The following is a 26204-nucleotide window of genomic DNA, read 5'->3' as shown; positions in this document are numbered from 1 at the left end:
TATACTAACTCACATAACCTTGGGGATATCCTGTTTAACCATGCTATATTATGATTTTTTTGTGCTAGAAAATGAGCATACTCATGGTATAGAGGTGTAACTAATTCATGTTGTAAAGATCATTGAGGTCTTTGAAGCTTATCCATATGTATCTGTCAGTGTTTGCCAAACTTCAAGTTTTTTCTCTTTAGAAAGCTTTCTGACAATAGAGTAGGAATAGCTCAAATAAAATAGGGTCTAATTTAAGAGTGTTGACACTATTTTGTGTTACAGTAGAGTTGATATGTGCATAAATGGTGAAAGAATTCACCCACCGGCTCAGTTCATAGTTCATTTAATAACAAATATGTATTGAGTTGCTTAAGCTTCTGCCATTATATTCTCATTCTGATCAGCAAGGAAGAAGAAAGGAAGAAGATGTAGCACTTCCCCCTTCCTTCCCGAAAGTAAGTTGTAATTTATGTTGTGAAAGAAACAACTTACATGCTGAGTTAGAAAATAAAGGTGGCAGGGGAGGCAACTTTAGTTCAGGTGGACTGGTAACTTCTCTCTGAGGATAATTTTTCAGCTGAGATTGGAAGGGTGAATAGTAGTTACCATATAAAGAATAAGAGGGAAGAATATTCCAGGTAAAGTGGACAGTTACAAAGATCCAGAAATAGAAGAGAGTGTAATGAAGAAGTAAAAAAGCATGACACAAGGCTGTGTCTCTGTGGCTGAGTCTGAGCAAGGAGAGTGGTGCAAGATGAAGGAAGAGAGTAGTCAGAGGCCAGGCTAGACCAGATGTGTGGATTTTATTCTAGGTATATTTTTTTAAGGAGTTTAGTTTTTAAAACATTTTTCTTGTCTTAGAAGAGAGAAACCAAGAAATTGAGTCTGGGGGCCTATTAAGGGTTGGTTCGTAGACTAAGAGATAATGATGGTTAGAATTAGGATGATAAAAGAGGGGATGAAGAGAAGTGGGTAAATTTGAGGTATTAGACTATACAGGATTTGGTAATGGATTGGATGTGGAAGGTGAAAGAAAGGAGTGGATCAATTCAAGGATTACAATCGGCCTGTGAGAAATTTGAGTGGATATCTGTAAGAAGTCTGGTCCGAAGAGCCAGATTGGGAGTTATTAATAGTAAAGAAGTAGTTTAATCTGTGGTAGTGATTGGTTTGCACAAAGGTAAATGAAAAACAGCAGTAATAAAGAACACAGTCACAGCCGGAACTTTAGGAAATACCAACGTTTAAGGATCAAGGGCAGGGAGCTAGGTGATCCAACAAAGGAATTTGAGAAAGTGCATTCATTATAAGATGTAGGCTTCAGGAGAGCCATAGGAAAGTTGAAGTAGGGAGTAGTCAACAGTACTGAACCAGAGATATATAAGATAACAATTAACAAATTACCATTGGATTGGTTAGCAGGGCCTGTTGGTGACTGAAGGGAAGCCAGTTTCAGGAAAAATCAGATTGCAGTGTGGTTGAGATATGAATAAAAGATGAGGAAAAAGGAGAGTAAATACTCTGAAGAAGCTTGACTGAGGACAGAGGGCAGTAGCTAGAGGGGAACCCAGAGTCTTGAGGAAGGGAGATTTTGAAATTTTAGTTTTATCTGTTTTTAATAAAATGGCAGATTTTGAGCATTATAATATGCCAAGGAAGAGGGTGTGGCTAGTGGATAGGGATAACTGGTAGAGCAAAGTTTAGAGAAGGCAGGAGTAGAGACTTTTAAGTAACATATATTTCATTATTTTTTCACTGGGTGGACATATACATATGGTAGACAAATTGAAAGGTATATGATGAAAAATAAGTTTCTCTCCCCCTTCTGCTTTCCAGCCACCCAGTTCTAAGAGGATTGCTAATTTACACACCCATTAACGAGTGTGCAAGTACATGAAGGAGGTTATGCTTGTACTTAATTCTGAGAGTTTGGAGAGAAAGCTAGCTATAGATTATGCGGATTTATTGGTGGGTGGAATAAAAGTAAGAGAGATGGAGAACAGTGGGGGTTCAGAGATTAGTATAAAAGATGTGATACGGAATTGTCTCAGAAAAGGACATTTAAGAGGATAACAGAGGGTATGCCTGTGGTGTGAGGCCCATGGGTGATGACTGATTTTACAGCAGCCCATTTCCCATGGTCTTGTGACCTTTTCAGGAGAACTTAACTACTACTTTATATTTAAAATGCATGTCAACTTAGAAAATGAACTTCTCAAAAATTCATCACTTAAATAAATACATGTTAGGGGTCCAAGTGCCAAAGCTCTGCTTTCTATTCTTACTGCTTTCAGTCATAGGCATGTTGTGTGTGGTACTTTGAGGTTATTAAGACCAGTCGTATAAATCAAAACAAAGGGAAACTTGTTGGTTAAGAAAGAGCATTCTCTGTCTGAAGGAAGAAAGGAAGAGAAGGAGACTAGAAACCAATTAAAATGTCTCCGAGATGGTACTACTGTTCCTAAAGCACGTAATTTAACAACTTAAAATTTTTTTTCAACCATTTTTATCTCTTTAGCTAGTACTAGCCTAAACCACTGTCTTTTCCTTTGTTTTATTTTTAGTCGCAAATTCAGAAGACTACAAAGGAGACTTAGCAATTGTGAGTTTTTTAAGAAGATATTTGATCATTTTCCTTTGATGTGGGGCTTATTTTATTTTTTATTTATTTTCTCACTTTATTTTTTTCCCAAGTTTTTATTTAAATTCAGGTTATTTAACATATAGTGTAGTATTGGTTTCAGGAGTAGAATTTAGTGATTCATCACTTGCATATAATACCCAGTGCTCATCTCATCAAGTGCCCTCCTTAATGCCCATCACCCATTTAGCCCAACCCCCCACCCACCTCCCCTCCCACAACCCTCAGTTTGTTCTCTGTAGTTAAGAGTCTCTTATAGTTTGCCTCTCTCTCTTTTTATTTTATTTTATTTTTCCTTCCCTTCCCTTATGTTCATCTGTTTTGTTTCTTAAACTGATGTGGGGTTATTTTAAATGCATCCATAAACAACTGCAAATGTAGCTAGTGGAAAACGTGATAAAACTAAGCAACAAGACAAAGATTCTGAGTTAGCCTTCCTGTGACACTGACAAATAGTTTTTAGTTTTTACAAGAAAATGGGTACTGTGTAACTGCTATAAAAATGATAAAGCACCGTTTTAACAGCAAACTCATAATAGTTTTTCATAAAGCAAAGACAGTGTTTTCTTTCAAATGTTCAATCTTTGCTTAATTTTTCAAGGCAATTCATGTAATTGATGTGGGGCTGAAATGTATTAGTAATCAGTTTTGTTCATTAAATTACTTCTGTAATTCAGTGTATTGACATTTTTCATCTTTAAGCTTATAGTTAGGCATGTATTGCAAGCCTACTGTGTATCCATTGCCTTTAGCGTTGGGGCATACAAAAACAAAATACCTTCATTCAAAGAGCTTGCAGTGTTGTAGCAAGAAAGAAAGTGAGCACATAGTCTTCTGGTAACACCCAAGATGAGGAGTTAGTAAATATTGATTAAGAAGTAAAATCATAATGAAAAATGTTAAGATTTCCTAAACCATTTTTTCCATGTTTGTAATCCACTATGTATTTCTCTATATCAGTTAACATTAAAATTCTCACAAGAGAGAAGAACCTATACTTTTCTTGGAAGATAGTAAAGAAGGGACAGAATGTATTCTCATAGCCAGCCTACTGAAAAGAAAAAAGAACACCAGGTGAGAAAAGCACTTGACAAGATTGCTAAAGGAAGAGAAGCAAGCCAACTAAATCCCTGCTGGAGGATGAAAGAAAGAGGTACTTGAAGAACCAGCCATGGGCAGAAAAACAGGTCCTTGGGTTCAGTCTCATGCAGACGCCTTCTGGGTTCTCTGATAACCTGGTTATCTGGTTTCTCAGCCAACAGAAGGTTAGAAAGCAGAGAGCCACACTGCAACAGTGGAGTGTAATGGTTGATAGCCTCCCAGAAAGGGGGAAGAACAAAGTGAGAAGTAGACTTAAAATCTCCAAAAATTAGCATTTCACGCCATTTACTGTAGGAAGAAAGTGCTCTTTAAGAATTTATGATCCTGGAGGTTATAGCTGTAGTCACTATGTTATAATGCAGTGATTGCTAGTCATAGTAATGACCCTGAGTCATCAGATTCTTTTCAGTCTGTTCTATCTAAGGACTTCCCCCCTCCCCATAGCAGTTGGACTTTTCTCATTCTATGTCTTAACTTTAGGGGGAAAATATCTTACTACCAATGTTTTTAAAATAAGAAAACTTGGCGGGGGGAGTTGCTATTAAATATTTTGTGGGTTTTGGGGCGCCTGAGTGGCACAGCGGTTAAGCGTCTGCCTTCGGCTCAGGGCGTGATCCCGGCGTTGTGGGATCGAGCCCCACGTCAGGCTCCTCTGCTATGAGCCTGCTTCTTCCTCTCCCACTCCCCCTGCCTGTGTTCCCTCTCTCGCTGGCTGTCTCTATCTCTGTTGAATAAATAAATAAAATCTTTAAAAAAAAAAAAAAATATTTTGTGGGTTTTGCCAGTGTGTCAAACCCATCTCTAGGGGATATTTGCAACTTCATTGTAACTGGAGGGCTTAATTGATATAGCTCTGCGCGTAACTAACATCTCTTATTGAAACTCATAAGAAACCTATATAGATTTTTATAAATTGGGCTAATAAGAAAACCGTCAATTTTCAAATGCTGTGACAGTCTTAGGTTTCTAATGTAGTTTAACCTACTGCAGATTACAAGGATATAACTTGACTAGAGGTTAATTCAGTCATTCAATAAATATTGAATGCCTGGCATTTGTAAGATATTAAGATACAGGTGGACTTAGCTTATTGGAATAAGGATTTATTTTGGTCTATATTCCACTAATTTTAGCAGCTCATAACACATAACAGAATTATTCCCAATTTATGGTAATACATCTGCATCATTTTTTTGATACTGTAGAACAGCCCTTTTAAAGCCTGGGTGGCTCAGGTCATGATCCCAGAGCCCGGGGATCAAATCCCTCATGCTGCTCCCTATCCCTCTGTCCCTCCCCCATGCTTCTGCGTATGCACTTGTGTGCGCTCGCTCTCTCTCTTTCAAATAAATAAAATCTTTTTTAAAAAAGACAAAATCAAACTCAGATTTGGAGTTCTTATGGCATATGATATACATAAAAACACAGATCATTCTGCTTCATTGTAAATACAGCCAACTTTGGGATCAGATGACTTATTTCTAAAAGCAAATTATAACCCACTTAAGAAAAAAAAATGGAGACTAAAAAAAATTTGGAAGCTTATTGTTTTTCTTTATTCATTAATCAATATGTGTTTTTACAAAGTGGAGTGAAGAGAGAATTTCTCAAACTACACACACTCACTGTCCTTCACACTCCTAGTCTCTTGCTAGTAGAGCTCAGAGGTTGGAGGTCCGAGCTTTGGAAAAACATAGTCTTGTGTTTGATTCTGGGGTCTCCCTAACTTGGGTAAGTTAATTAACCTCTAAGCTTCAGTTTTCTTATCTATAAAATGAATAATATTATTCACATCCTGGGGTTGTTGTGAGAATTAAAAAGGATCATGTGCATAAAGCATTTATTGCAATGCCTAACACATAGTAAGTGCTCTGTCCCCATTAGCTATTATTAGAAAAGACTGAATTTGGAACAGAATTGAGAATATATTTCTTTATCATGCATTTTTCATTTGAAACACAGAAGGCTCTTGTGTCTTTGTTATCAATTATTTAACATTATAAACTGATCTTAGAAAACTTCTATAATGCTAGTTTCACTTGTTCTACAGTAAAGTCATGAATTTAACAAAGAGGTTTTGGGTTGTTTTCATTGTCAGAAGAAAATAGTTTCTGCTCAGGAAAAGTTTCACAAGGCAGAGAGGTCTCCTATTCAATTGTTCGTGTCTAGAAACTGAAGTTTTCTCAGTGTATTCTGAGTTGATAGGTCTGGAGGAAAAGACACACTAAGCAAATTCACTAAAGAAGAATCAATATGCCAGGATGTCTGCTCTTAATATACAATAGAACAATCAAGTGAACTATGTTTTGGTTTCCATAGTTACTATATTTTTCCCCTTATAGAACAATCTTCAGGAGAAACCAAGTTAAAAGTTGTGTGTGTCGACAGGAGAAACCAAGTTAAAAGTTGTGTGTGTCGAGAGACTATGGACTCTGGGAAACAAACTGAGGGCTTCAGAGGGGAGGGGGCTGGGGGATTGGGATAGGCCGGTGATGGGTATTAAGGAGGGCACATATTGCATGGAGCAGTGGGTGTTATACGCAAGTAATGAATCATGGAACACTACATCAAAAACTAAGGATATACTGTATGGTGAGTAATATAACATAATAAAAAATTATTTAAAAAAAAGTTGTGTGTGTGTGTATATATATACATGTGTATGCCGCACGCACATGCGTTTAGACATGGAGGACATCTGAAGCTTAAGGAAAAGTACCCTAAGGGAATGGGGAAGGGTGGGCTGAGTAGCAGTAAGTATTCCAAGAGGCTCATTAGCTCAGAGTAGAAGAGGGCTGAGGCTGGTGGACCAGGTAACCAGAGAGAAGAGCTTGAACTAAGGCCATAGCAAAGGCTTAGAGAATACATTGACAGGAATAGGTGACTACCTGGAAAGCAAGTATTGAGGAGAAGAAGGATGTCTCTTAGATTTTTGGCTCTGCTGATTAGGTGACTTGATAATATTAACTAATTAGTAAAGCAGGAAAAAACATTTCATGGGAGAAGGATATAATTTCAGTTTGGAAAGTGATGAATTTATGGTATTGATTACAAGCTGATATTGAGAGTTCCAGTTTAAAATCATATGCCAATTTGGGTTAAAGGTAGAGATTTGGGAAGTAATTTTAATATAATTGGAAATTAAGGCCTTTGAAGTAGATGAGATTCCTTAGGGAGAGAAAGGAGAAGACCTGTGATAAAATCCTGAAGAACTGAGGCTACTAACTATTAATAAGGCAGATGGAGAAAGAGGGTTCTTAAATGTTCTCAGCTGCCTACTTACTGTGCCCATCAAGCTCAGACTCTAATTGTCTCCTGAGTGGCAGATAATAGCCATAGCTCAAAAAATTGATCTGTTCTTACTTGGTTCCTGAATTTCATTGGCAAAACAGAATCACCTATTACATGTCAGTTCTCCCCTTTACCTTGAAGTCCTGGAGTTAATTGTGACAACTGGTTTGGAAAACAATGACTAATACCTCAATGTAATTTGAGCATTTTTTTGCTTAGTAGAATTACATTGTTCTAGAGGGCACCTGGGTGGTTCAGTCGGTTAAGCGTCTGCCTTCGGCTCAAGTCTTGATCTCAGGGTCCTGGGATCAAGTCCCACATTGGGCTCTCTGCTTCACCCTCTCACTCTCTCTCTCTCTGTGCGTTCTCTTTCAAATAAATAATAAAATATTTTTTTAAAAAAATCATTCTAGAAATATATATGTTTATAAATATGTTTATAATATTCTGTCCTGCACTCACTCCCATTTTAAGTTACACCCTGTTCCTGGTCATGTAAGATTGCACGTTCTGGTGCCACTGATTACTTTGTTGATCTGAAGAGCTGTAGTACTTACAGTTTTTCTTTTGGCATCTTTTGGAAACTTCTACTTTGTGCTTTTAAGTCTATAAGCTTAAAATAACTGAAGGATTTAGGATCATCTTAAGCCTCACAAAGCAAGTTTACATTTGATTGTTAAAGGGGGCAAAAAGAAAGGAAGACACAGGTTTTCTCCTTTTATTTAATTATTTCTGTTTTTAAAATTTGTATTTACCCTACTGCTGTGTTAAGTGGTGTTTCAAGGGATCTTAGCTATTTTCCTTGACGGTAAGCTCTGAAGAGCAGATTATACAGTAATACTCTTAAGTCGGCCAGCAATTACATCTGTTCAGTTTATTTCTTAATCTTCTGTGAACTCTTTGTAGGTTTTCAGGTGATAATGTCTTTTGATTTAATCTACTACCTAAATTTTGCCACTCAACACTGAAAGAAAATACGTCCTGATTTGTTGGGGAAGGATTTATTTGGTTCTAGGGGTACATATTCTTTTGTGGAATCTGTTGTATAAAATGTCTCTGCTCAAGATGTTTCCCCCCATTTTTGGTTAAGAGAACAGGAAATCCTAAACTCTGTAATGCCATTTACTCTGTATTACTCATATTTGAAGACCTATAATTGTTTTTTCCTTTTTTTTAATGAAAAGGCCATAAATTTCTGTTTTTTTTAAAAAAAGATTAAAAAATATAATAGCTATGGTCATTTTATTAATATCCCAGAATATAAATTCTTGACACCAACTGCACTTGTGAACAAATATTTTAATATGTCTATAACCCAAATGTCTGCTGAGTGTCCAGACAGACCCTGTAAAAGCTAAATGGTTGGTTTGAACCTTCAGTTTCATGTTATGGGGAAACCAAAACCCTCCCTAAGATTTCTGCAAATTCCTGGTGTTCTCGTGGCCTCTGAGCTACTGCCATCTAGATGGGGCTTCTTTCCCTTGCCTTCTCTCTCCCTCTCCAGAGAAAGAAAAAACAGTTATACAGTTATTTCCCTAGTCTTATGCAGAGCATCTTTGCCTTCCTTTTTTTTTTTTTTTTTAAAGATTTTATTCATTTATTTAACAGAGAGAGAGATAGCCAGTGAGAAAGGGAACACAAGCAGGAGGAGTGGGAGAGGAAGAAGCAGGCTCCCAGCAGAGCATGGAGCCCGATGTGGGGCTCAATCCCAGGACCCTGGGATCAGGCCCTGAGCTGAAGGCAGACGCTTAACAACTGAGCCACGCAGGCGCCCCTTAGCCTTCCTTTTGATGCTGCAAGGCCTCACCTTCTACAGTGGCTTTTCTGTGTATCTTCTTTTTTTCTTTTTTTTTTTTTAAAGATCTTATTTATTTGACAGAGAGAGACACAGCAAGAGGGAACACAAGCAGGGGGAGTGGGAGAGGGAGAAGCAGGCTTCCTGCCAAGCAGGGAGCCTGATGCGGGGCTTGATCCTAGAATGCTGGGATCAGGGCCCGAGCCAAAGGCAGATGCTTAACGACTAAGCTACCCAGGCACCCCTCTGTGTATTTTCCCAAACAAAAAGCATTCGTTTCCTAAGAGGAGCTCTGCTGTCATATGTTCAGATGGTGAAATGTGTACCTTATTAGGTATAATGTGATAATAATCTTTGAGTAAATCTTATTTTCTCCATTTATCAAGCTTTTAAATATTTAAATAACTCATACTAAACTCAGTCTCCACTCTTTAGAAATTCTGAGAAAACCCTATCTTGAAAAAGCTTTTGCAGTATTAAAATTGAATATACTATATAACATTGTATAGCTTTTTTGCCGGATCATACAGAGAAGCAAATGCTCTCTTAAAAGGATATAGGATTTGAGATAGAGTTTAAGTGTCAAGTTTTTTTCCTTGGAGAAATAAATCAACACTGTTTGTGAATGTGAGACTGAAGTGTACCCTTTTGAGGTTTGTTTTTATTTAGTATCTTTGAGCTATTTTCTATCCCATTTTCTTTGACTAAACTACCATATGACATCACTAAATTATTTTTGACTGCCAGATAATAATTTGTTTTTCATATTTCTAAGCCAATCACAATTTTTTATAGAAATGATTTTGAAAAAAATGGGTGTTGGAAAAGTGCATTAAATTAGGAATGTGTAATTAGTAGGCAAGTCTATCTTAAGGATTTTATATATGTCCTATTTCCTCTGATACCTACTGTCACACTGAAATGTCAAGTAAAAAATGGAATTCCTGTCTAGTATTAGTTTTGAAAAGATGATGTTGTTAATACTTATTCAGCTATTTATTGCATTTTCTGTAAAAGTTTGATGTTGCAGTGTTTTATTCTGTGGTGCAAAATACCATGATTTTAAGGTATAGACCAGAGGTCAACCAACTATAGCCTATGGACCAAATTCAGCCAGTTATGTGAGCTAAAAATGGTTTTTACATTGTTAAAGGGTTGAAAAAAACCAACAAAGATAATTGGTAATAGAAGCCTTACATGGCTGCAAAGCCTAAAATATTTACTACCTGGCTTTTCACAAAAAAGTTTGCTGACCCATGTTGTGGATTCTTGAGTTGACTTCAGCTCAAGTCATGATCTCAGGGTCCTGGGATCAAGCCCTGAGTCAGGCTCCATGCTCAATGGGGAGTCTGCTGGAGGATATTCTCTCCCCCCCCACCCTCTTCCCACAGCCACGCACATTCTCTCTCTCTAAAATAAATAAATAAATCCTTAATAAATAAAGTGGATGAATAACCTGTTAATTGTTAGGAAGTCACTGATGGAAACTGTCGTGCTTATATAATTGTATGTTTTAAGTTCTGTGTAATTCACATTAAAATAATGGTATAGATTGATAATATGTTGACTTGGAAAGATTAATGAGTAGGTTGCTAAACAGCATGTTAACATTCTGTCTCCAAATGAAAGCTGGTAAAAGATGACAAGTAGCTTTCATTTGATTCTTCATATTTCTCTACTGCCTGGAATTTTTTTGAATTAATATATTAGTTTATAATGAGAAACAAAGGTGTATATGTGTATATTTTATGTGTTGTGCTTTTGTGTTTTAAAGAGAGAGAAACTGAATGAAAATTTCCAGGGTAGCATATGGCTGATTTTCATCAGATAAGAAAGAAGTTTAAGGAATGTAGCTTATTCACTACTTTTAAACTCGTCATCTTTGAACTTAAACGTTTTTCCCTTCAAAGTTTTACCAGTTAACCAAGTACCTGAAAATGCCAATATTGAGGCCGAATCTCTCTCTCTCTCTCTCTCTTTTTTTTTTTTTACTATTTCCTTAGTTGAAATCTAATTACACTGCTTTAGATTAGGTAGGTAGTAATATATAAAGCAAATGTTTCCTGTTCAGGCACATGTTCAAACTTTAAGAATTAAAGAGGCACAATGATAATTATATGAGAAGCAGTCTGCCAAAAGAACAGTAGGGCTTCCATAGGTTTTTAAAAAAATTTCCCTTTTATCTCATACCTTGCTCCAAATTTCCCCCACTTTCCTACCCACAGGGCAAGCATTTTAATATGTTTATAAGTTTAATGCAGAAAAAAATTTTAATTTACTGTGTAAACGTCATTATGGTAGCTCTCTAATTTTGCTTCTTGCTTAATTCACTCAGCACTGTATTTCTAGGGTTGTGTTGTTCCATGTTTGTATCCACCACATTTTACCAATCTGCTCCCTAGGAAGTAGGCCCTCACCTTACTATCACTAACAACAATACAGGAGACAGTCTCCTACATGTCTCTTTATAGGCTGATAGGAGAATTTCTTTGAGATAGGTAATTACTGGGGGCAAAATTGCTGGATCTTAGGGTACATATATACTTAATTTGACTATAGTTTCTGTTGGTTCCTTTGAATGGCTATACTCCCATCATGCATTCTCACCATGGGCTTTTTTTTCGGGGAAATTTTTCTAAGAGTTTCCCTAACACTAGTAGTTAGTGACAAGAAAGAATTACCTTAGGTAAGAATAATTGTTAGAACTCCTGAATGACTGCTAGGTGGCAGTTCCAGGTGAAATATAGCCATGCTTTTTATAAGAGCATGTCCCTTTTGAGAGTAGAGCTGTTAACAATGTGGAAGGGTAGGAACTGATCTGAATCCTGAATCTTCTATGTCCAGATAACCAGGTATCATGAAATGGTATTGTTTGGGTTTTTTTTTTTAATTTATTTATTTATTTGAGAGAGAGGGAGGGGCCAGGGGCAGAGGGAGGTGGAGCGAGAGAACCTCAAGCAGACTCCCCACTAAGCACGGAGCCCAAATCAGGTCTCGATCTTAGGACCCTGAGACCATGACCTGAGCTGAAATCAAGTCAGACACAGTAACTGACAGAGCTGCCCAGGTGCCCTGGTATTGTTGTATTTTATAATTCTACTTCTTTATTTATTTAACTTTTAAATTATATTTAACACATAAATAATGTTTACTGTTCAAGTACTGTTATATATGCTTTATAAATATTAACACATTTAATCCACATAACTTAGAAGAAAGGTACTATGATTGTCCCTCTTTTATAAATGAGAAAACTGAGGCAAAGAGGGATTAAGTTATCCAAGTATAGATTTCTCAATTGTAATATTACTAATTAGGGAATATGGAGAACAAAATAAGAATCTGTAAAAAATAAATGGGTTATATAGTATGTGTTACTTCATAGTCCAATACAAATACAAAGGAGCTATTTAACGTTAGAATGCCAATATATGTAATTTGTCCTAAGGCCAAATAGGAAAGGGAAACACACCCACTAACATGTTTAATATTGTTAATATTGTACTTCTAAGATTTGAAAATAAAATCCAGTGATAATCATAACCTTTTACTAGATGCCGTAGTTGGTACTCCAGCACGTTGGCTGTGTGACTTTTCCAGACGGGTAAAATTTAATTATTTAGGCACCATAAAACCTTATCTTTTAATAAATTCTTTTAAATCCTGTTTTCATAACTTCTTAAAGAGTAGGTATGGAAGCATGATTTAACATTTTCCTTGTAATTGGGGTCACATTTTGATAACTGTCATTGTACTTTGGTGAGGATATAAATGTGAAATATGAAACAGAATGGCTTCTGATAATGACTAGACCTTGCTTTCTTGAAAAAACCCATAATATTTTTTTGCTTTTGGATTATTTGCCTAACATTATAAGAGTTAAGGTATGGAATGTGCAACCACAGTTGTATAATGTGGCTGCTCTTCTGTAAAATTGATCATGACTCACAAGTGGTTCCTTATCTAGAAAACCTTCTTCAGTGTTGCTGTGGTGGTTTTAGTTCTTAGTGATTTGAAGACCCTGATGAATCACAAATACTTATTAGCTGTCACACATTCTCTAGCTATTCACTATTTGTTGAGGAAGGTACAGAGAAACAGTATCCCTTTGCACTTCAGTAGTTTGGGCTAGATTACTTCAAAGAATATAAATTCATTATCTTTTGCAAACAAGACATTGGGCTGAAATTTTCTTTAGACCTTTAATATCTGGCTTGAAATGAAATGCCAAGCATTTCAAGACATCTAAAATTATATCTCTAAATGTATAGGACAAAAAGCCCTGTTCTTGCACAGTAGGTTTACTTTCTTATAAATCTTTTTAAATGCAAGCTCATCTGCTTAAAATGTATAATTTAGGAACTTTCTGGCTAGGGACAGAGTATGCCCCAGAGCACATTCAGCTCTGCTGGTCACCATCAGGTGGTCATTTTCAGTTCAGCCATTATTGTTATCAGTAGCATGTTTGTTTTATATGTATATAGTTTTGAGGTATTTTATAAATATTACAAACCCCATTTTGTCCCTAAAAGCAGTGCTAGTGATAGACTGATGGACACATAAGTAGAAATGGTATAAAAAACTGAAAGTGAGAAAATTACACATGTTAAATATATGATTAGACAATAAGAATGATCATGAAGGACAATTCTATGAAAAACGATGTACCTGTGCAATTGACAGCCAAAGGTGAAGAAGTGTGAATGTTTGAAATGGTTTTTGGCAGAGGATCATTGTTAAAGTGGGATGCCTGTTTAGTCAAAGATTCAGTTAAAGTTAGGAGTTCAAGAATTTAAGGACTAAGCGTGTCGAATGCAAGTGCTGTTGTGGAAACTTATCAAAAACCACAGATGGCACCATGGGTTCACCGTTTTTCCTAATCTGCAGGTGAAGCCCTGGTGTGGATTCCTTAGCTGCCAGAGGTTCACTCCCTTCTCCTGTTGGTAGAGATTGTGGCAGGGAGGGGTTGCCTTCCTCAGCAAATGTTCATTGTAAACAAAACAGGGCAGTTTTTAAAAATGCTCAAAATATATAGTTAGGAGGCAATGCGGAGCCCATAAGCTTAAATCTCACTCATGGTTTTGAACTTTTAAACTAATGGATTTAACAGCCTTTTGGAATCCAACCTGTTTGTAAGTAGAGTTGCCTCCATATATTTCATATTCTGAAAACCCTGCTGATCTTTTTTTTTAAGGTGTATGTATGTATTTAAGAGAGAGAGCGAGCAGGGAGGAGGGACAGAGGGAGAGAGACTCTCAAGCAGACGCCGCACTGATCACGGAGGCCGGTGCAGGGCTGATGCCAAGGAATGCATGCCCCTGAGATCATGACCTGAGTGGAAACCAAAAGTTGGACGCTTAACTGACTGTGCCACTCAGGCGCCCCAACAAACCCTACTGATCTTTAAATCTAAAAAGATCACTTTAAAAAAAGGGACAAAGTATTTGCTGGGCACAATTCCTATTTCCTAAGGGTGAACTTTACAGCTGCTGATAGAACAGCTGTGCTGAATATAGCCAGTGTAATGTAGTAGGGCACATGAGTGCAGCCAGACTTGATGTTGGTGTGTGGTCTCTGCCTTTGTGAGCTCTGCTGCTCACTCCTCAGGTTGGGTTTTGGTGGTGACACTACCCCCCCCCCCCGCTTTTTTTTTTTCCCAACTCTTTTTTTTGTTGTTGTTAAGATTTTATTTAGGAATGCCTGGGTGGCTCAGTTGGTTAAGCGGCTGCCTTCAGCTCGAGTCATGATCCCAGGGTCCTGGAATCAAGTCCTGCATTGAGCTCCTTGCTCATCGGGGACCCTGCTTTTCCTTCTGCCTGCCGCTCCCCCTGCTTGTGCTCACTCACTCTCTCTCTGACAAATAAATAAAATCTTTAAAAAAAAAAAAAAAACACCTCTGTTTATTTTAATTCTAGGCTCGTGCTTCTGTTAAGATGAAGTTTCTCTGAATTGTTTTAGCCTTTTCTGTAAGGCTGTTTGGGCCATAGTATGCTGTTTTAAGGAAGTAGTAAGATTTTTTTTTAAGGCACAGGGCCTATATTTTGGCACACACTGTTGACCATTTTGTTTCCATGGCTAGGCTAAACTAAGTCATTAGCCACATTTTCTTCAGCAATATTTCTATCAATGACATGTTTTGGTCTTTTTAAGTCTTATTCTTCTTTAAATAAGTCACTTGGCTGTTTACTCTATTTTCTCCTACATGTGCATGAATTGTAAAGGCTGGCTTCTTGTTAAATAATGCATGCTTGGTTGACTGAAGAAAAGCAGTGAAGTTGTTCCTGAAAAGAGTGAATTAAGTTCCAGCATAGAAAATAGTTGGTGCTCAAGGAAGTACTAAGAATATGTTGTACAAACTAGGAAGGGCACTGAAAATGTGTTGTTTGTGCTTGCCAGAGTTTGTCAGCAGTTTCTTCTACATTTAGGATTCTGGCTCTGCAAGCTTTCTGTTTTATTCATGCATCAAGAGGTAGAAAGAAAAATGATTAATGGCACTAAGCTAACATCACTTGTTACAGGGCAGGAAGTAAATGGGATTTCTTATGTTAAGAGAAGATGCCATTAAGTGGTAAAGAGTCGGGTTTACATTGTTCCCAACTTTGTATAAGACACAATAACAGTAACGATAATAAAACAGTACTATTTGGTGTTGATAGAAATAATAACTAATATTTGCATAGCATTTACTGTAATGTAAGGCATTGTTCTAAGAGCTTTACATGTATTAACTGATGTAATTCCCTCAGAGACCCTCTGAGGTAGTAGGTGTTCCTATTAGCCTCTCATAACTCACTTAATCCCCATAGCAACCAAATAAGTAGACCTCGTTATTAGGCCCGTTTTACAGATGAAAAAAACGAGATTAAGTAATTTGTCCAGTTCTACAACCAGCAAGTGGTGGAACTGGGACTCAAATATAGGCAGTCTAGCTCCAGTATCCGTGTTCTTAACCACTGTAGTAGGCTGACTAATGGCTGCCCAAGGCACCCAGATCCTAATCCCCCGGGACCTATGAATATTACTTTATATGGCATAAGGGATTTTGCAGAAGGGACTAAATTAAGGATTTTGAGATGGGGAGATTATTCTGGATTAGATAGTTGGGCCTTAAATGTAATCATAGATGTCCTTATATGAGGGAGGTAGAGAGTGATTTGGCAGAAGGTGGTTACGTAGCAATGGAAGCAGAGAGATTTGAAAATGCTGTGCTACTGTCTTTGAAGGTGAAGGAAGGGGCCCTGGGCCAAGGAATGCAGCCTTAGAAGCTAGAAGAGACAAGGAAATGGATTCTTCCCTAGAGCCTTCAGAGGAAGTACAGTCCTGCCAATACCTTAGTTTTGGTCCATTGAAATCACTTCATCCTTTGATGTCCAGAACTGTAAGATAATGAATTGGTGTTGGTTTAAACCACTAAATTTGTGGTAATTTGTTGCAGCAGCAATAGGAAACTAATATAGCTACCATGCTATGAATAAAGGTACTAGTTATAGTTAAAGCTTTTATTATAACAGCCCTTCCCCAGAATCCTTGAAGGAATAATTATTATAATTGTTAAGAGATATATATGTTATAATCAGTAATAATCTCCCTCAATAGTCTTGCTTTATAAGGCACTTGTCACTTTATTTTATAGTCTTTTTCTCTTTCTATATCAAGACTATTCAATCTTTAGACTACATCTATTACATAAACAGGGTAGCTATTCTGAGCTTAGAGTTGGCTGTTGAGCCAGAAATTTAAGAATTAGGCAGAAGACATCATCTTTCTTCAGGCCCAAACAAAAAGGGGAAGCTGAAGGGAATGATCATGTTAGTGTCTACTGTATCTGAAGTACCAGACTAGGAATTTCTATTTTTTATCTAGTTCTCATATCTGACCCTCCCTATAAAGAGTAGTCAATTGTCACTCCCACCTTTACAATGAAGAACTGTTAAATAGTGTCTTCAGAGTCCGAAAACCAGTAAACAGGATGAAAATTCAGGCTTGCCTAATGCCAAGGTGCATACATTGTTTTATACTCAGCATTGGTACTCCACACTAATCCTACTGAGAAGCTGATTTAGACCAGGGCATATCCAAAGGGTTTACTTAGTTCTTAAGAGTCACTGGGAAGAACATATCATTTGCAGATCACCCCTGACCTGGGGCACACTCTTCATGTTAGGCACGTTCCTGGATTACCCTGGAGGTCTGGATTCTTCCTTCATGACTCTGAAGATGGACTTAGTTATATATTCAACTTGGTTTCCTTTATTCTTGTATTTAGAGTTAACACTAAACAACACTACCTCCAAAATGAATTAAAAAGTGAGCCTCTAGAGTCCATAGAGTAAAGATCTGTAGTCCATAGTTTTTTTTTCCTGTTTCTGTGTGATACATATATTTTTTAAAAAGAAAAAATATGAATGCTAATATAAATATTAAAGATTAAACCAGCTAGTGGGTAAGTGAATGGCAGGCAGAATGCCCCAAGGTTATCATTAGATTTTCACAGTGGTCTCTGATTAAAATATGGTTAAGAGTCATAGTTCTGTTTAAAAACCAATTTGGTTCATTCCCCCTTCTGTTTACCCCCCCTTCATTCTTCCCTTTCTTCTCCTACTGATCTTCCTATTTCTTATGTTCCATAAATGAGTGAAACCATATAATAATTGTCTTTCTCTGCTAGACTTATTTCACTTAGCATAATCTCCTCCAGTCCCGTCCATGTTGCTGCAAATGTTGGGTAATCATTCTTTCTGATGGCTGAGTAATATTTCCTTCTATATATGGACCACATCTTCTTAATCCAGTCATCTGTTGAAGGGCATCTCGGCTCCTTCCACAATTTAGCTATTGTGTAGCTATTTAGCCTCCCATGAGAGACTGTGGGACTCTGGGAAACAAACTGAGGGCTTCAGAGGGGAGGGGGAGTGGGGGATTGGGATGATGGGTATTAAGGAGGGCACATATTTCATGGTGCACTGGGTGTTATACGCAAATAATGAATCATGGAACATTACATCAAAAACTAGGGATATACTGTGTGGTGACGAACAAAACATAATAAAAAATTATTATAAAAAATATATCAAAAACACACACCAATTTGGACCAGTATGAGAAGCACTTGCTTCTGTTCTCTCTCTTTTCATCCCCTTCCTCCTCCTTCTCTTCTTTCTTCCTTATCTTCCTCTCTCTACTTCTTTCTTCACAAGCAAATTTGTAACTTATACTTTTTAAAAAATGCTTTCTTAGAAATTGAAATAACTTTAAATACACTTGTAGGTATAGAAAGTAGAAGTCTGGGGGCGCCTGGGTAGCTCAGTCGTTAAGCCTCTGCCTTCGGCTCAGGGCGTGATCCCGGCGTTCCAGGATCGAGTCCCACATCGGGCTCCTCCGCTGGGAGCCTGCTTCTTCCTCTCCCACTTCCCCTGCTTGTGTTCCCTCTCTCTCTGGCTGTCTGTCACATAAATAAATAAAATCTTAAAAAAAAAAAAAAAAGAAAGTAGAAGTCTGTTCTTTACTGAAATTCTTCTAGAGGTAGTGATCTAAGGAGGAATTCCCTGTTTAAGTTGATCTAGGAAATCATTGACTTAGACAGATGGTTATTTGATGCTTGAATTATTTTACTACTAGATCGGTTGGCAAACATTTTCTGTAAAGGGTCAGATAGTAAATATGTTAGGCTTTGCCTGACTGTAAGTTCTCTATTACAATTACTAAGTAAGCTCAGCCATTGTAGCATGAAAACAACCAGGTTGACAGTATATCAACAAATAAGGCTGGCTGTGTTCCAGTAAAGCTTCATTTATGACACTGAAATTTGAATTTCATATAATTGTCACATATTATGAAACATTTTAACTTAGATTTTTTTTCAACTATTTAAAAACATAAAAACTATTCTTAGCTCACAGGTTATACAGAAACAGGTGGCAGGCCAAATTCAGCTTTCAGGCAGTTTGCTGACCCTGCACTAGGCCTATTATACACTAGCATGTTTATTCTTATATTTATATCACCATTCTATTTTTAAAAATATACTGCTGGCTTTATAATCTATAAATCCAGGTCTCTGGAATATTATAATTTAAAAGACCTTGGTAAGATCATATGTGACATAAAGACTTATGTAGTAGATGGTTTTGGTTGCCTACTCAAGCATCATCATCCTCTCCCTCACTTCTTTGATGGCAGAACTGCTAGTTGAGATTTTGTTCAAATACCTGGTGGTCATATACTTCAGGGGAGGTTGTTTTCTTTCTCCTCCCAATTTCTGGGTGTAGGGGTGGGCAGATAAATCTTTATTGGTTTGATCCAATTTTAGTTCCATTCCCCTTGCAAGTAATTGATTTAAGAATGGCAATATGGACAATAAGGTACATGGGGAAGAATTCAGTTACATACAGTAGACTGATCCTGGATATGAAAATGAATTTTTGACAACTGGAATTAAAGTACCTAAAAAAATACTTTTGAGTATTACTTCATTTTGCACTGGCTAGTACAAATTGCTATATTGACAGACATATTTCAAGAAAACAGTTACAGATAAAATAGGATTTTTTTAAAGTTTTTATTTATATTCTAGTTAGTTAACAAACAGTGTTATGTTAGTTTCAGGTGTACAATATAGTGATTCAGCACTTCCATACAAGACCCAGTGTTCCTTACTAATACATTCCTTAATCCCAGTCACCTATTTCACACCCCCCTCCTACCCCACTCCCCTCTGATAACCATCAGTTTGTTCTCTGTAGTTAAGAGTCTGTTTCTTGGTTTGCCTCTCTCTCTCTCTTTTCCCCATTGTTCATTTGTTTTGTTTCTTAAATTCCATATATAACTGGAATCATATGGTATTTGTCTTTCTCTGACTGATGTGTTTTGCATAATGCTCTAGATCCATCCATATCATTGCAAATGGCAAGATTTCAGTCTTTTATGGCTGAGTAATATTCCAGTGTGTGTGTGTGTGTGTGTGTGTGTGTGTGTACACTAGATCAGTCAGTCGATGGACACTTAGGCTGTTTCCATTATTTGCCTATTGTAGATAATGCTGCTATAAACATCGGGGTGCATGTATCCCTTTGAATTAGTATTTTTGTATTCTTTGGGTAAATACCTAGTAATGCGATTGCTGGATCGTAGGGTAGTTCTATTTTTAACTTTTCAAGGAACCTCCATACTGTTTTCCACAGTGACCACACCAGTTTTGTATTCCCACCAACAGTACAAGAAGGTTCCTTTCTCTCCATATCCTTGCTAATACCTGTTGTTTCTTGTGTTGCTGATTTTAGCCATTTTGATAGTTGTGAGGTGATATCTCATTGTAATTTTGGTTTGCATTTACCTGATGATGAGTGATGTTGAGCATCTTTTCATGTGTCTGTTGGCCATCTGTATGTCTTCTTCGGAGAAATGTCTGTTTATGTCTTCTGCCCACTTTTTAATTGGATTATTTGGTTTTTTGGGTGTTGAGTTTTATAGGTTCTTTATATATTTTGGATACTAACCCTTTATCAGATATGTCATTTGCAACTATCTTTTCCTATTCCTTAAGTTGCCTTTTAGTATAGAATTTAAGAATTTTTATTTATTAAAATTTTCTGAATTCAAATATAGAAAAATTAAATTGTTGTTATATCAACATAAAATTATAAACTCCTTTTTTGGGAAGAATTGTTTATTCCATTATGTCTTTTTTTCCTTACAAAATGTATTTTTCAAAAAAAAGGCAACCCTATGCCAATAACCACAGAAGTTTTAGAAATTTTACTGGTCCATGTAAACCTGAAAGTTGGTATTGAAAATCCTGGTCTGTACTCAGTAAACTCCATTCTTACCATCTCACTTCCTTACTCCTTGCAGCCTAGCTTGGGGCCTAATTGGCTGAATTGGTTTCTAGGTTAATATTGATTTTATGATCCTAGTACCCCCTTTTTTAAACCAAATCTCTCCTTTGCCTTTCCTGTAGTGTTTAATTCTGTTGCCCATTTCATCTCTGAAACCCTCTTTCCTAGTATTTACTGAGAGTGCTTTTCTGTTCTACCTCAGTGACCATTTTTCAGTCTCTTTTAATGTCTTTATTTTGTTGCTTTCCATATCTTGGGGGTTACTCTTGTAAAACACTGAATGTTTACGATGCCTATAAATAGTATGCATGAGAATGAATTAGCCACAAATAGAAGCTGCAAGTTGCCAAGTAGGGACTATTTGGTAGAGACTGTCTTTTGATATAAAGCCAGGCTTATAATTAGTATTGAACAGTTTTCCTAACTGTTAATAATTTTTTCAAGTACACACACATATTTAATGCATTACATTTATTTGTATACCATTATTAAACCATTTCTTTATGGATATTTTCATTCCAGTCATGTGTTTATGCTTTAAAAAAATACCATATAGGCATTCTTGTGCCTGTATTTTGTCATACTTTGTGAGTATATCCATATTATAAATTCCTAGTGGTAGAATTGTTGAGTTATGGTGTATGTGCACTTAAAAGTTTGGTAGACATTGCCAAATAGCCTTTCAAAAAGCCTGTACCAGTTTGCACTTTTATCAACCGTATGAGTGCTGCTTCTTCAACAATAAGTATAATAAAACTTAATGTTTGCTGATCAAATAGGTGAAAAATAGTTTCTTTACATTTTTATTTAGTTAAGTGAGGTGAGCATCTTTTATGTCAGTGATTTTCAGTTGGGAGTGATTTTGCCTACCAGGGGACATTTGGCAATGTCTGGAGACATTTTTGGTTTTACAACTGGGAGAGGGTGTAGGGAGAGAATTCTACTGGCATACTGCTAAACATCCTGCAATGTACGTGACCAAGCATTCATTATCCCCAAATATCCGTAGTGCCAGAGTTGAGAAACTCTATGTTACTCCATATCATCTCCTTTGTTGGTTTATTATCTGTAATTCTTGAGTTATTTTATTGGGTACTTTAGGGTTTATAGTATACATCTTTAAGTTATAACAGTTTACCTTAAAGAATATTTTACTATTTCATGTATAATATAAAAGCCTTATAACAGTATGTTTCCATTTTTCTCTTCCTGGCCTTTGTGCTATTATTGTTATACATTTTACTTCTGTACATGTTATAGACCCCATAATGTAGTATTATTATTATTATTTTACTTTAAACAGTTGATTTTCTTTAAATTTTTTAAACAACATTATTATAATTTATTATTAGATTTCACGTATTTTAGGTGAACAATTTGATGTTTTGACATGTGTATATAGTTGTGAAGCCACCACTGCACACCACAGTAATACATATTCATCATCCCCAAAACTTTTCTCCTGCCCCTTGGTAATCCCATCCCCAGGCCCAGGAAGCCACCGCTGTGCTTTCTGTTAGTGTAGATAGGTGTACATTTTTAGAATTTTATGTAAATGGAATCATACACTATGTATTTTATCCTTGTCTGACTTCTTTCATCCAACATAATTATTTTGAGATTTAACCATGTTGTATGTATCACTAGGAAGACATTCTTAATGACAAAGATTTCAGGTAATTGGACCGCTGTTATTAAAGAGCATGCTGAATTCTAAAGTCACTTGATGTGTTCTTTGTTTTAGGTCATGACTCTCCAGGGTATGATAATCACATGAGAGCACTCATTGCTGCAGATGTCATTTGACTCATCAGAAAAAAGCTGTTGAAAATATCTGTACGACCAGATCCATTTTGTTATTGAATGGCTTAATGGATTTCCTTTACTCTGATTCATACCAAAGCTGTCCTTGTCAACCAAAGCAAGAAAGGATCCTGCATGAGTCAATCACAGAATGCCATTTTTACATCACCAACAGGTGAAGAAAACCTCATGAATATCAGTCACAGAGACTCAGAGAGTATTACTGGTGAGTCCAGTTTAATAAATATTGAAGTGCTATTCCTAGCATGTAAGATCTGCCATGATGAAACTTGGGCCTCGCCTTCCATCCTGATCTCCTTAGAGACCAACTGAATTAATCTTTCCTTCTCCTGGTCTCCTTCTGAATTATCAAAATCTGCCTTGTGTGTTGTCTGTGTCAAATTCTTCTGTACCATGTGAGCCCTGGTCAGCAGGACCTGCATCATACTTATCATCCCTTCTTGTCTTTCTATTTATATCTTCGGCAAGGACAGAGTTGCTTTTTTATATACCCTGCAGACACCTGACAACAGTTTATGACACTTAAGAAGCTCTCAGGACATATCGGTTATTCAAACACAGGTATAGGCCCATAAGCCCTTATCTGTAAGACCAAATCAAAAAAACTCTGAACACCCAAAGTTTTTTCTAAACTTTGGTTCTAAAATTCATTGGTACACAAAACCTGACCTGTGTAGCTATTTCTAGAGTTATTTCACTTAGTGTGAATATTTGTTTGCTGACAGTGTATTACTGTTTTTAAATATGGGGTGCTGCTACAAAACCAGTTGGAGTTGTTATATATCATATAGCATTACTTTTCTAAAACTCCAAAAAATTCTGAAATCCATCCAAACCCAAAGTTTTTTCCATTTTTTATTCAACTTTATTGTAATCTCTTTATTAAGATACAATAAATGTGCCCATTTTAGGTGCACAGTTTGGTTTTGACAAATATATATACTCATGTAACCACTAGTTACATGATCTTAATGATGCCTTTTGAAGAGCAAAAGTTTTAAATTTTGTTGGAGTCTAGTTTTCAATTTTTGCTTTTATAATAGTTTAATTTTTTGTGTGTTGTTTCTGAAAAATCTAAAAATCTTCATATACTTCAAGATCACAAGGATATTCTCCTTTGTTCTCTTTTATTTATTTTTTTTTAATAAAGATTTTTTTATTTACTTGAGAGAGAGAGAGGCACAGAGGGAGAGGGAGAAGCAGATGACTCCCCGCTGAGCAGGGAGCCTGATGCGGGGCTTGATCCCTGGACCCTGAGATCATGACCTGAGCTGAAGGCAGACACTCAACCGACTGAGCCACCCAGGCACCCTCCTTTGTTTTCTTTTAAAAGTTTTATGGTTTTTGCTTTTACATTTAGCTGAGTGGTCCATTTTATAGTTAATTTTGCATATGGAATGAGGTTAGGGTCCAGATTTTTTTTCCTCAGTTGAATGTTTAGTTGTTTCTGCACCAATTATTGAAAACACTGTCTTTCACCCTATTAAATTACCTGGGTAATTTCACTGAAAAATCACTTGCGTATGTGTGTGTGGTTCTATTTCTGGATGCTTCACTGTGTTCCTTTAATCCCTAAATCTGTCTTTACATAAATACCACATTGTCTTGATTTCTGTAACTCTATAGTAAATCTTAAAATCAGGTAGTATAAACTCTCTTTGCTCTTTTTTTTTCCAAAAATTATTTTGGCCATTCTAAATCTTTCACATCTTTACATAAATTTTAGAATCAGCTTGTCAATTTCTACCAAAAAAGAGTGCTGGAATTTCGAATGGTATTACATAGACGTCAGAGAATTGACATCTTAAGACAGTTTAGTCTTCCAATCCATGAACATGTTTTATTTCTCCATTGATTTAGGTCTTCTTTAATTTCTTTTAACAGTATTTTGTAGTTTTTATTATACAGGTCTTACACATATTTTATTTAATTTAATCTTAAAAATTATATTTATTTCTGCTTCTGTAAATGGCCTTTTTTATTTAATTTCATTCTCCAGGTGTTCACTGTTGATATATAGAAATGAAATTAATTATATATTGACCTTGTATTCTGCAACTTCGCTTTACTTAGTTTTATTTTTTTTAAAAAATTATTCTTATTTTTATTTTGTTTTGAGAGAGAGAAAGAACATGCCAGCAGGGAGTGGAGGCCAGGGGAGCAGCAGAGGGAGAGAGAGAGAGAGAGAGAGAGAGAGAATCTTAAGAAGGCTCCATGTTTAGCACAGAGCCCAATGTGGGGCACCATCTCATAACCCTGAGATCATGACCTGAGCCGAAATCAAGAGTCAAATTCCTAACTGACTGAGCCACCTGGGCAGCCCAGCTTAGTTTTATTAACTTTCTTATAGATTCCTTAGAATTCCCTATGTAAACCATAATGTTGTCTACAAATGGAGACAGTTTTACATGTTCCTTTTCATTCTGGATGTGTTTTGTTTCTTTTCCTTGCCTTCTTGAATAGTACAGGATCTCAGTATATTTTTTAATAAAAGTAATGAGAATTGCCATATTTCCAATATTAGAGAAAAGTTACAGTTTTGCCATTCATTTTCTTCAAAATGGCCTTTTTGAAATTGGAGTTGGATAAGAGGTTTTTGTCATGAATGGGTGTTGAATTTTGTCAAATGCCTGTTCTCCATTACTTAGATGGTTTTTCTTTCTTAGTCTGTTAAGTGGTGAATTCTGTTGATTTTTAATTTTTTCTATTTTTGAATTTTTAAACCTAACTTTGTGGGGAAAACCCACACTTGGCCATGATGTAGTATCTTTCTGATAAATCGTGGATTTGATTTATTAATGTTTTGTGTGTATGTGTGTGTGCCCCATTTTTGAAAACTATTGGTTTGTACTTTTTTTTTTTTTTTTTTTGCATTGTCTTTGTTTGATTTTGGTATTGCAGTAGTGCTGGCCTCATAAAATGAGTTGTAAAATAGTCCTGCCTCTATTTTTTTAAAAGAGTTTGTGTAGAATTAGTATGATAGCATTTTTCATCCTTTTACTTTTAACTTACCTGAATATTTAAAGGACTTCTCCTATAGAGAGCTTATGGTTAGATTGTTGTTGTTTTTTTAACTCAGTCTGACAATCTCTACTTTATAATTGGATGTTTAGACATTTACATTTAATATAATTATCAGTTTGGTTGAGTCAGTAGACTGTGTACATTATTTGTTTTCTCTTTGTTCCACTTAATGGTTCTTTGTTTTTTCCCCCACTCCTTCCCTCTTTTGAACTGAGTTTTGGAGTTTTATTTTGTTTTGTTTTGTTTAAGATTCCATTTTAATTCCACTATTGACTTAGTAGGTATACATCTCATTTTTCTAAGTGGTTGCTCTGTGTTTGCAATATTCCTTTTTAGCTTAGCTCAGTACATCCTCAAATAACATTATACTATTTCATAAAGTGATATCCTTACAACAGTATTCTTCTCTTTCCCTCATCATCCTATGTATTATTGTTGCCATGTCTTTTACATCTACATGTTATATACCTAATTAATTGTTATTATTTTTACTTTAAACAGTCAATTATAAATTAAATTATGAGATAAAGGTTTATATAGTTACAGATTTGTCAGTTCTATCAGTTTTTATTTCTTTTTGTAGCTTGAACTTTGCATTTTGTATCCTTTTTGCCTGAGAAAGTTTAACATTTCTTGTAATATAGGTCAGCTGGCAATGAATAGTTACACTTTTATGCTTGTCTGAAAAAGTCTTTATTTCACC

The 26204-nt window shown here is 36.2% G+C and overlaps 1 protein-coding gene across 2 annotated transcripts in view; it reads left to right on the top strand.

The window, feature by feature from the left end:
* TRAK2 (trafficking kinesin protein 2) overlaps window positions 1-26204 on the top strand; it is a 66995-nt gene that overhangs the window by 6194 nt on the left and 34597 nt on the right. The window contains exons 2-3 of one of the 2 annotated variants that reach the window (XM_026492179.4): window positions 2556-2593; window positions 22398-22682. In XM_026492179.4, the coding sequence (XP_026347964.1) occupies window positions 22592-22682 (91 nt within the window). In that variant the 5' untranslated portion in view covers window positions 2556-2593; window positions 22398-22591. The remainder of the gene's footprint in view (window positions 1-2555; window positions 2594-22397; window positions 22683-26204) is intronic. The other variant, XM_026492178.4, reaches the window with a different exon arrangement.

The sequence above is a fragment of the Ursus arctos genome, unplaced genomic scaffold (assembly GCF_023065955.2).
Source record: "Ursus arctos isolate Adak ecotype North America unplaced genomic scaffold, UrsArc2.0 scaffold_1, whole genome shotgun sequence".
Taxonomy (NCBI): domain Eukaryota; kingdom Metazoa; phylum Chordata; class Mammalia; order Carnivora; family Ursidae; genus Ursus; species Ursus arctos.
Note: the sequence above shows the minus strand (reverse complement) of the source record. Positions and strands in the feature narration are given on the sequence as shown.